Below are 11,925 nucleotides of genomic sequence, written 5' to 3'. Positions count from 1 at the left end.
AGTGAAGCTTGGTGAGCAAGATATACCGGTGAATGATTATTTCAAATATTTGGGATCCATCATTCAAAAGTATGGAGAAATTGATGGAGATGTAAATCATAGGATAAAGGTTGGGTGGATGAAATGGAAAAGTGCTACTGGAGTGCTGTGCGATCGTAGAATGCCATTGCGGTTGAAGGGAAAGTTTTATAGGACGACTATTAGACCCGCTTTACTATATGGTACGGAATGTTGGGCTGCCAAGAGACATCATATTCAAAAAATGAGTGTAGCTGAGATGCGGATGCTTAGATGGATGTGTGGAAATACAATAAAAGATAAGATTCGGAACGAAGAGATACGTAAGAAGGTAGGTGTTGCACCCATTGAAAATAAGATGCGAGAGAATCGTTTACGGTGGTTTGGACATATTCGGCGAAGGCCTAATGATGCTCCAGTTAGAAGGTTGGAGAAATGGGAAAATATATTAGTTAAAAGAGGTCGGGGTAGGCCTAGGAAGACTTGGATGGAGATGATAGGAAAGGATATGAATGCTTTGAACCTCACCGAGGACATGGCGTTGGATAGAAATGATTGGAGGAAAAGGATTCATGTGGAAGACCCAAAATGAATTTCTTTTTTGGTTCATATCGCTGACCCCAATTGTTTTGGGATGAAGGCGTAGTTGTTGTTGTTGTTGTTGTTGTATATATATATATATATATATATATATATATATATGTGTGTGTGTGTGTGTGTGTGTGTGAGAGAGAGAGAGAGAGAGATCCAGGAGCATCTAGGTTCACCTAGTAGAAACCATGGATGTAGACTACATCTTCTCTATCAGACCTCACAGATGTATTCAGCAGAGCGTTTGATGGGAACCATGCTTTGGACATAGAAATAAGATTATTTAAACCATGACATTTTGGTACATTGTAGGCAGTTGATTTTTGAAAATATTAAAAAACATACATGTACATAAAAATTACATTATCCAAAACGTGTTTTCTACTAAGAAATGCATATAGGTTTGATTGACAAAAAAGCTCCAGAATGTAAAAAATCTATGGTTTCTTAGGTGCTTCCAGAGCACCCTTTCATATATTGCTGATGGTTCATATACTATCAGACATTCTTCATAACAGTAACCTGGATACCACAATAGTCTTTGAAGAATGCAAAGATTGCACAACAACCATATTAAAAAAAAACAGAGCCCAGCGCCTTGCTCAATCCAAATCACATTCAGTGACCAAAAAGATATAAAAAATACCATAATTGATTAATACCTTAGAAGATTTCTGATTTCAACCATGCATGCAGGAATACATAAAAGGCAAAGTATCATCCGTTAAAATATTTTTTGGCTTTCTCCGTATCCCTCAATCACGTGAGGTTGCTAGTGCCCTTCCAAATTGTAAGATGACAAAGAACAGGACTACCATTTGTGCTGTGAATGCAACTTTAGACAATAAAAATTACAATGGATTAATGCCAAAGAAGATTTCTGATTTCAACCATACATGCAGGATAACATAATTAGATAATAATGACAAAGAATGGCTTTGCCAAGATTGTACATCTATATTAAAAAAAAATACAGATCCTAGCACCTTGCCAAAAAAAATCACATTTAGTAACCAAAAAGATATAAATTAAAAACAAAGATATAAAAGGTACCACAGTGTGCGAATAACTAAGAAGATCTCTGATTGCAACCATACATGCAGAGATATATGAAAGCTAATCATCTTTTATGATGCTACTGGCCTTCTCCCATCTCCCCCAATGGGACAAGATTGCTAGTACCCTTCTGGCCGTCCAGTCCAAATTGCAATATGATATAAGACTCCCATTTATGCAAGTTGCAAGGCAAACACACACACACATGCTGTGATTGCAACTTTAAATGATAATGACAAAATAAAGGCAAGGATGAGAAGAGGGCAAGCTGATCAAATGATTATAATTACAGAAATGAAGTTACAACACCTCAACCATAATCTGCAAACATAAGCTGATAATCACATAAGATTACCAAAAATACAAGAATCAGCAATAAAGAATAAGCAGGAATAACCGTTCTATTACCTATTGATCATCAGATGAAATACCTAAACAGCACAAAAAAAAATTATTTCAGCAGAAGAATGGGTAATCCATACATATACATACCACAAATGTTAAGTTCTGCCTTAGACCATGAAACGTGCAGTGATTCTCAGGGCCGGACTATAAGACGATTGTACATATAATTAGGGATCAATTCCTCATACGAATCAGCCCCTCCCTGGATTGCCATGGCGTTGATTTCTGAAATGGCTGAGAAGTCCCTGTGCCTAGAAACAGAAATAAGATTTAAATTTATTTAATTAGTTAGGCTATTTATATTAGGAACCATCTCCATTCTACTTTCTTTGTGCACAAGTTTCACAGACAAAAGAAAGCAAAATCTATAATATGTAAATTTAACTTCCAAATGTAAATAAAAAAATGAATTCTTCCTTTGGTCTTTCCTAATATAATTTTGTGCATGTGTGAGTGTGTGGGTATGTGGTGGGGGGTGGGATGGAAGTGTGGGGTTTTTATGTTCCTAATAAATATCGCAAAAATTCAAAAAGGCACCAAAGTTTTGCTCACACATATCAACACAACAATTCTAAAATCAACTCTAGCTGCTAGTAGCTTATCATGAGTTAATAGAAAATTACTACTTTCTTCCCCTCCAACAATTAGAATTTAGTGTCTTATATGCATATCTAGGTTTGGAAGGGTGATGAATTGGGTGGATATTGATTTGCATCTTTCTCTCTCAATTATTGATTTTGTTGTTTCTCATCTATCCCTAAAATATACTTGCATTAGATCACCGTCGTCACCATGCCACAACAAATTGGTAAAACTTACGAAAAAAGAGACGGCAAAATTCAGGAGAGAAAAAGTGACTAATAAATTCCTAAAAAGTCAAATTTGAGATTTGATACAAATTTTAATGAAAAAATGTAACAATGTATACTTTAATAGTTTGAATTTGAAAGTGAAAGTACCCCAAAAAGTAACTATGTATTTTCAAAAATTTCAATAAATTGAATGTTGTTAATGCTAAAATAACTAGCTTAAAGTTAGACAAACCTTTTTTCATTTAATATTGGTAAATTTTCTTTTATCATAATATGCTTGATTGCATCTTTTTATATCTTAAAATATATAGAAAAGAATTTTAGCTCCAATTTTTGTATTCACATCTTACAATCTAGCTAAAGAGTCGCTCTTGAGATAGAGAATTAGTAATGTTGCAGTAAATAAATTGGCCTCTTGGGCCATCCAAGTTTTTTGTCAATCCACATCAATTTACTTAGTCACTAGGTTGGCTCAACAGGTTTTTAAACCCTTGTAAGTTGCAAATAATTCTGTTTTTCAACTTTCAAGCACATACACACAGATATGAAAACATGCACGCACGCGCACACACATGCATGCACAATTTGCAAATGGAGTTAGCATACTAGATAAAGAAAGAGTCTGCGTTCACAGGTGCAAACGCAAATTTGATCAGTTACCCTTCGTGCCTTTTGAGTGTACACACCTATATGTCAAGCTAAATCTTGTACTACTGTACTAGAGGTCTTCTTTATCATAGGGTTTGTGCACACGCGCGCGCACACACACACACCCTTTATATATATATATATATATATATATATATATATATATATATATATATATATATATATATATATATATATATATATAGAGAGAGAGAGAGAGAGAGAGAGAGAGACCTTCTCTTTAGCTCGTGCTGTGCCAGACTGGGATAATGCTACTAAGGGAGGCACAGCACCTTCTTGTAGTACCATGTTAGAGAATCTAAGGCTGTATGTACAAAGTTGTAGCAATGCTGCGGCTGCATTTTCTTTCCCTCTTGAAGATCCAAGTTCAACAACCTCCACAAGAACTGGAATTCCTCCTTCCTGACCAATTGCATTACGCCCTTCTGGAATTGTTGAAAGGTTAGACAAGACAGCAACAGCCTTGTCAACCATACCTGCTGCTGGGTCCATCAGCTCCACAAGGTGTCTCACAGCCCCAGCTTGCACAATCCGTGCCTTGTTATCATGGCAGATTGACAAATTAAACAAAGCAGTAGCAGCATCTTTCTTTCCTCGGGGAGTTCCACTGCCCAATAAGCCTACCAATGGACGGATTGCACCAGAACTTCCAATCTTGGCCTTGTTCTCATCTATCACAGAAAGGCTGAAAAGAGTTGCAGCAGAATTTTCTTTAGCTTCTGCACTTCCTGTCTTGAGCACATGAATTAGAGGTTCTATTGCTCCAGCATTGGCAATTGCAGTCTTATTGTTGTCATTAATTGACAGATTCAGCAGTGCAGTAACAGCATTCTCTTGGGTTCTTACGTCCGTTGAATACAGTAAATCAACTAAAAACTTGATTGCTCCACAGTTCGCAATTACAATCCGATTCTCCATGTTGTGCTTTGCAAGATGTCGCAATTCAATAGCAGCTGACCTTTGCATTTCCTGTGACGAGCTCTGCAAATCTTCAATGAGCTTCCTAACCTGAGCCTCAATTTCTGACAAGTTGGATCTCGAGTCAAGAACAGGTGAAGAAGTGTTCCTTGGAAAAAAGCTTCGGTCAGATGACCTTCTCCATAAGGGCTGGCTTCTAGACCGAAAATCTGACAACCTGATAGGAAGATCTGAATCCCTTGGTGGAGCAGATGAACCAGGATCTTTTGAAGTAACTTCACCAGAAACATCCCCATTATCATTTGTGTTATCACTAGACATCTCATTGATGTCTCCAGCTTCAGCTTGAACATCAGTGCTGGAAACAGCACTTGACATCGATGTGCTACGGGTATGACCCGCAACCCGCTCATCATTTAAGCCACCTTCTAAAGAATCATTGTCAGCTAGGACTGTTAGATGGCCAGAATTTACATTTAGGCTGCCTGAGTCAGCCATCCCATTTTCAATGCTTACTGAAGAAGCCTTAAGGGATCCCTTACTGGACCCGTTTTCCACATCCAGAGTTTCCATTGAAATAGTTCCACTCACAGAAGCACCATCTGAAACCCTATGAGGGTCTGACTGAGAAGATGAATTTTCATTTGGATGACCCTCTACATTGTTTCCATTTGAGAATCTCTGATCAAATGAACTTGCAGATCTGGCTGATTCTGATGCTTTAGGGCTAGGAGGCCTAGGAAGATGAGTATCGGTAGCAATACATTCGGCATGTGCAAGAAGCATCGAGGGTTGATTTGAATTAATAGACTTTGCAGGATCAGGCAACTTGACATTATTCATTTCACACCAATTTGCAATGAGTGCCTTGACAGTGAAGTTGGGAATCAGATTTGTATGAGCTAGATTTTGGCGTGTCTTTGGACAAACTGTCAAACCCAGATCTAACCACTTCCGGATAAAGGCTCGCTCATAAGTTTGTCCAGATGCCACAATCACTGGATCTGACATTGGTTCGAGGGAAAGCGGACAACAAAAATCAGGAGGAATTGGAACTCCGTTCACTGATCGGGATTGCTTTATTTTCACAAGGCAGTCATGCATGTAAGTAACAAGAGCAATAACCTCATCTATAAGTTCCACTTCTTCAGATTTATTTTCATGTCCAGCCTCCAGCTTTGCCTTTTCCAAAGCCACAGCCTCCATTAAAAGTTCCTGGCTTGACGACAAACCGAAGGAGTCTGAAATCTTCACCATGGTCTCAGAGCTAGGCAAAATGCCCTCTCTTTGACTTTTTATGGCTTCCCGGATCACTGATGATATGTGATTCTTGCTCATGCATTCATGTTTCTGTATATACTAACATGACAAAAGATTAGTGTCCTGCTACTGATGATGACTGCAAATAAAATGAAATTGAGAACAGATATGTTTCCAATTATTTGTTTAGTACCTGAATATGAGCTATATTAGAAGTGGAAGGAGCAGATAAGGTCAAAGAACTCAGGATTGTCCAGATCACTTGTATAGATACCTCTATCTTCTCTGCTACCACTTCAATTTGCAAAAGCTGATAACATGCACATGAGAAATAAGCATTAGGTCAAAGAATTCAGGATTCTGCAAATTACTTGCATAGTTAGTATAATAAAAATTTGTTTGACAAGATCATGATGAGAAACATACAAAAACAAATTGTTCTGGTATACCCAAAGTATAACTTGCAAACAGAATTTATTGAAAACAAGGGGTACTCTGTAGCATGAACACAACTTTCATTGTGTTGACTAACCAGCAAATCCACATTCAATCCATATTTTGAGGAAATATATTAAAAGCTACCAGCAACTAATGTATATCTTTCCAGGAGTTAAATGAGGTTTTATCCCTGTCATTGTGAAGGTTTAAAACTTTAAACCACAATTATTCCCGATATTACATTTTAATATTTGTCAACAATCACAAAATGGGGAAATAAAGTTGAACTAAGAATAATTGCAGTCTGCACCAGAGTTACCAGTCGAGGAAGTGGGAAGCGAGGCACTTTCAAAATTTTAGGAAGCGGGAAGCGTGGGATGACTTAGAAGAAAATTACGAACCGTCTCGGAAGCGACCTAGGAAGCGAACCGGAAGCGGCCTAGGAAGCGAACCGAAAGCGAAGGGGAAGCGAAAAAAATAAAATTACAAAAAAATAAAAAATAAAAAAAATGAAAAAAATGGGAAAGCGAGGGGGAAGTGTGGGGGGAAGCGCGCTTCCGGTAACTCTGGTCTGCACAAACTGTTGAGGGGTATAAATGTTTCTAGATTGTATAGGAGCATTTTTGTTTTTATGCCCATGTACACATTTTTATCTTTTATTTTTTTCCAAGGATATTTTTGTTCATAGAATACAACAACAACAACAACTACGCCTTCATCCCAAAACAATTGGGGTCGGCGATATGAACCAACAAAGAAAATCATTCTGGGTCTTCCACATGAATCCTTCTCCTCCATTCATTTCTATCCAATGCCATGTCCTCGGTGAGGTTCAAAGCATTCATATCCTTTCCTATCACCTCCATCCATGTCTTCCTAGGCCTACCCCGACCTCTTTTAACTAATATATTTTCCCATTTCTCCATCCTTCTAACTGGAGCATCATTAGGCCTTCGTCGAATATGTCCAAACCACCGTAAACGATTCTCTCTCATCTTATTTTCAATGGGTGCAACGCCTACCTTCTTACGTATCTCCTCGTTCCGAATCTTATCTTTTATTGTATTTCCACACATCCATCTCAGCATACGCATCTCAGCTACACTCATTTTTTGAATATGATGTCTCTTGGCAGCCCAACATTCCGTACCATATAGTAAAGCGGGCCTAATAGTCGTCCTATAAAACTTTTCCTTCAACCGCAATGGCATTCTACGATCGCACAACACTCCAGTTGCACTCTTCCATTTCATCCACCCAACCTTTATCCTATGATTTACATGTCCATCAATTTCTCCATACTTTTGAATGATAGATCCCAAATATTTGAAAGAATCATCCACCAGTATTTCTTGCTCACCAAGCTTCACTACACTCCCATCTCTATTTCGTTGCTTACTAAATCGACATTCCATGTATTATGTCTTACTCTTACTCAACTTAAAACCTCTTGCTTCCAATGTCTGTCTCTATAATTCTAACTTAGCATTAACCCCAGCTCTAGACTCATCAATCAAAACAATATCATCAGCAAACAACATACACCACGGCACATTTTCTTGAATTGATCGCGTAAGCTCATCCATCACTATAGCAAATAGGAAAGGGCTTAAAGCAGATCCTTGATGTAACCCAACCGTTATAGGAAAATTGGTTGTCACCCCTCCACAAGTGCGGACATTGGTTACTACTCCTTCATACATATCTTTAATTATACTATTGTACTTGAGAGAAACACCTTTCTTCATCATTGTCCACCAAAGAACGTCCCTAGGTACTCTATCGTAAGCCTTCTCCAAATCAATAAAAACCATATGCAAATCTTTGTTCCTCTCTCTATTTCTCTCAATAAGTTGTCTAAAAAGATGTATAGCTTCCATAGTAGATCTTCCAGGCATAAAACCAAATTGATTCTCCGATATCATGACAACCTTCCTCAACCTAGACTCAATCACCCTCTCCCAAAGTTTCATAGTATGACTCATGAGTTTTATACCACGATAGTTTGTGCAATCTTGTATATCACCCTTATTCTTATATAGAGGCACCAAAGTACTCTTCCTCCACTCATTAGGCATCTTATTTGTTCGCCAAATCAAGTTAAAAAGATTTGTCAACCATTCTAAACCTTTCTCTCCCAAGCATTTTCAAGCCTCGATAGGTATACCATCTGGGCCAACTGCCCTTCTTGATTTCATTTTCTTCAAAGCCTCTGCAATTTCTTTCTTTTGAATCTTGCGCATGAAGTCACGATTCATCTCATGAAAAGGAATGAAAAAGTCTCCAAGATCCTGAGCATGACTTTCATTAAATAGCTTATCAAAATCATCTTTCCATCTCTCCTTAATCTCCTCATCTTTGACTAAAACCCTTTGTGTTTCATCTTTGATACATCTAACCATACCCAAATCCCTCGATTTCCTATCTCTCATTTTTGCAATCCTATAAATATCCTTCTCACCCTCTTTGGTATCCAACTTGTCATAAACCTCCTTATATACCTTATCCCTCGCGTTCCGAACTACTTTTTTAGCTTCCTTCTTTGCTATCATATACTTCTCCAAATTCTCATTATCACAACTTTTACTTAGATTTCTATAACACTCTCTTTTAACCTTAATAGCTAATTTGACATCCTCGTTCCACCACGATGTATCCTTACCTAGCGGTGCACCGCCTTTAGACACACCCAATACCTCCTTAGCCACCTTTCTTATGCCACCCGCTATCTTATTCCACATAGATTCTGAATCCTCCTCGAGACACCAATCAACTTCCTTAACTACCCGCTCTACAAACATTTCTTGTTTAGCTCCTTTTAGTGCCCACCACTTAATTCTAGGATCTATCCTATGTCTATCCCTTTTGCGGCATTGTCTAATTCTAAGATCTAAAATTAAGACTCTATGTTGTGTAGCTACACTTTCTCCCGGTATAACCTTACAATCGATGCAACAACCCCTATCTCTCTTTCTAAGTAGAAAAAAATCTATCTGACTCGTATTAACCCCACTTTTAAATGTTACTAGGTGAGACTCCCTCTTCCTAAACCAAGTGTTTGCTAAGATCATATCATAGGACAAACCAAAATCTAAAATCTTTTCTCCACTATCGTTTCTTTCGCCTATACCATAGCCTCCATGGATACTCTCAAATGCATCCCTTCTAATGCCTACATGCCCATTAAGGTCACCGCCGATGAAAAGACTTTCTCCATAAGATATCCCTTGTACTACTCCATCTAAATCTTCCCAAAATTGACGCTTAGTGGAATCATCTAAACCTACTTGAGGTGCATAAACACTAATAATATTAATAATATCCGTACCTAATACTAATTTAATAAGTAAAATCCTATCACCCTTCCTACGGACCTCAACTACATTATCTATAAACTGACGACTCATAACAATCCCTACTCCATTCCTATTCCTATTTATTCCTGTATACCAAATCTTATATCCCCAAGGTTCTATCACTTTTGCTTTCTCACCTACCCATTTGGTCTCTTGTAGACATAAAATATCAATCTTTCTCCTACACATAACATCTACTAACTCTACCAACTTACCAGTTAAAGACCCTATGTTCCAAGTGGCTAACCTAATTTTATGGTCTTGGACTAATTTTTGTTCATAGAATATTATCCTAAAACTTTAGATGTAATATATACAGTTTTCAAAATGAATGAAATAGAGTATCATGACTACATTTCTTCTTCCCATATTAATCTTACAAGCTTTCTCCTTGTTTTTGTACATCTCTCACATTCTATATCACTTAGACACTGGCATGACTGTCAGTGTCAACACGGGTACGAAGTGTTGGACACGCAGGGTTTGAAAAACTAGATTCATGGATAAGACTATATATATATATATAGACACACACACACACGTGGAGAGAGAGAAGTAATTAAGTAATGAAAAAAAAAGGTTTAATATAGGTATAGGTAGACACAAAGTGTCATACACTAGATACTTCGTGTCTAAAATACTCAAAGTGTTTGACACACCACCGAGTGTCCATTTTTTTTGGACACTTCTATATTAAAACATAAAGTGTCCATGCCATTTCTAGGAGCATTGGTGTCACTATAGGTGTCCAGAAGTGTCAACACTGACAGCTTGGCCCTTCAGAAGTGTCAAGGTATTGTAGCTCACATTATTTCCTGCAAGTATATGTAAAGAAACCATCCAAGATGTAAATTAGTATGGCACCTAGATTCAGGGTCAACATTGACTACCAGCTCACATTGGTCAAGTATCTCACGCTTGAATTGAGATAAGTCAGGTTTGACTCATGTTGTTGATGATGGTAATTTTAGGTGAACTTTGAAAAGGTGGACAGTGTTTCGGGTCTAGATCTTGTACCAGACCCGAGTTAATTCCTGTTATTTGTATCCGGGTTCGGATATTACACCAGACTCGACCCACAATGTATACTTAAATGTATTAATACAACTATTAGGTCACGATTTCATTAAGAAGAAATTGTGACAGCCGCAATCGACATCTTTGGGTTCTCTCTCTCTCTCTCTCTCTCTCTCTCTCTCTCTCTCTCTCTCTCTCTCTCGCTCGCTCGCTCTCTCTCTCTCTCTCAATACACGTACAGACGAAAAACTTTCATGGTATCAGAGCCTAGATCCTCTAAAGGCCAAAAGGAAGTTCGGCAAAGTCGACGATCTGAAAATCCCAGGTTCTTGGTTCCTCTCATACTCCCCTTCCTCGTTTTTTTTTCTTCTTCCCCTTTTCTGAAGCTCCTTGCATTCTCACATCTTGCGTGAGACTACTACTGTCAACCTGTGATTCACGTGATATTCATTCACGAGAACCCAGATCGTAAAAGGGGGGGGGGGGGGGGGGGGCTACAGGTTTCCAAGTGAACCGATTCACGAAAAAGGGATTCCACATGAACCGATTCATGTGAACCCATTCCAAGTGAACTGATTCACGTGAAAGGGATTCCAAGTGAACCGATTCATGTGAACCCATTCACGAGAATCAGTTTTATCCTGTGTTTGTGTTTGATCTTCTTTTGCTTCTTGTCCTATCTTTTCTTGTCCTATCTTTTCAAATCTATATCTATCTATTCGAATGCTACAGTTTTCAGTTTTTCGTTTTCCTATGATTTCTCATTGCTTTGTTGTGCAATCTATCCTTTGATTACTCGTTTCTACACTTGTCAAAAGGGAGAGGTATATTTAACGTGTAAAGGTGTTTTTCACGCGTCATTGAATCTTAGTTTTCACAAGTTGAACATCAGTTCCTGCATCTTCCGTTTCTGCATCCTCCGATTCTGTCAATTTACGACCCTCTGTTCCCAAAAAAAAGGGGGGGGTTAAATTTTTGTGGATACTCCTGTTGATTCTTATTCTCAGTGGATCCTTATCACTCTCAATCAAACCTTTCTTCAAGTTTTCTCAACCAGCTTGTTTCTGAAAAGTTAAACACTTCAAATTTCTTAATTTGGAAGAGAAATTATTTCTTTCATAAGGAGTCAAGGCCTCTTAGGTCACCTGGATGGAACCACTTCAGTCCCACCAGAATTTGTTCCGAGAGAAGAAAAAGATGATAAAGGGGCGAGTTCAATCGTGTATGTCAAAAATGTTGAATTTCTCAATTGGGAAAGGAAAGATCAATCAGTTGTTGCATACATCACCTCAACTCTGTCTCAAGAGATTCTTGTTGCTATTCCTGACAACTGTACAGCGCTACAACTCTGGGAACGATCGGTTCAAACGTATTCGCAGGTTTCT

General features: G+C 38.1%; 1 protein-coding gene across 2 annotated transcripts in view; it reads right to left on the bottom strand.

Annotated features, from left to right (window-relative positions):
• Nucleotides 1-1,934: 1,934 nt before the first annotated feature.
• The window catches only part of LOC149834459 (U-box domain-containing protein 4-like), a 28,966-nt gene continuing 18,975 nt past the window's right edge, over nt 1,935-11,925 (bottom strand). The window contains exons 4-6 of one of the 2 annotated variants that reach the window (XM_090011425.1): nt 5,923-6,039; nt 3,765-5,828; nt 1,935-2,321 (exon numbers count right to left, since the gene is read on the bottom strand). In XM_090011425.1, the coding sequence (XP_089867551.1) occupies nt 2,262-2,321; nt 3,765-5,828; nt 5,923-6,039 (2,241 nt within the window). In that variant the 3' untranslated portion in view covers nt 1,935-2,261. The remainder of the gene's footprint in view (nt 2,322-3,764; nt 5,829-5,922; nt 6,040-11,925) is intronic. The other variant, XM_090011426.1, reaches the window with a different exon arrangement.

The sequence above is a fragment of the Nuphar pumila genome, chromosome 6 (assembly GCF_984573655.1).
Source record: "Nuphar pumila chromosome 6, dmNupPumi1.hap1.1, whole genome shotgun sequence".
Taxonomy (NCBI): domain Eukaryota; kingdom Viridiplantae; phylum Streptophyta; class Magnoliopsida; order Nymphaeales; family Nymphaeaceae; genus Nuphar; species Nuphar pumila.
Note: the sequence above shows the minus strand (reverse complement) of the source record. Positions and strands in the feature narration are given on the sequence as shown.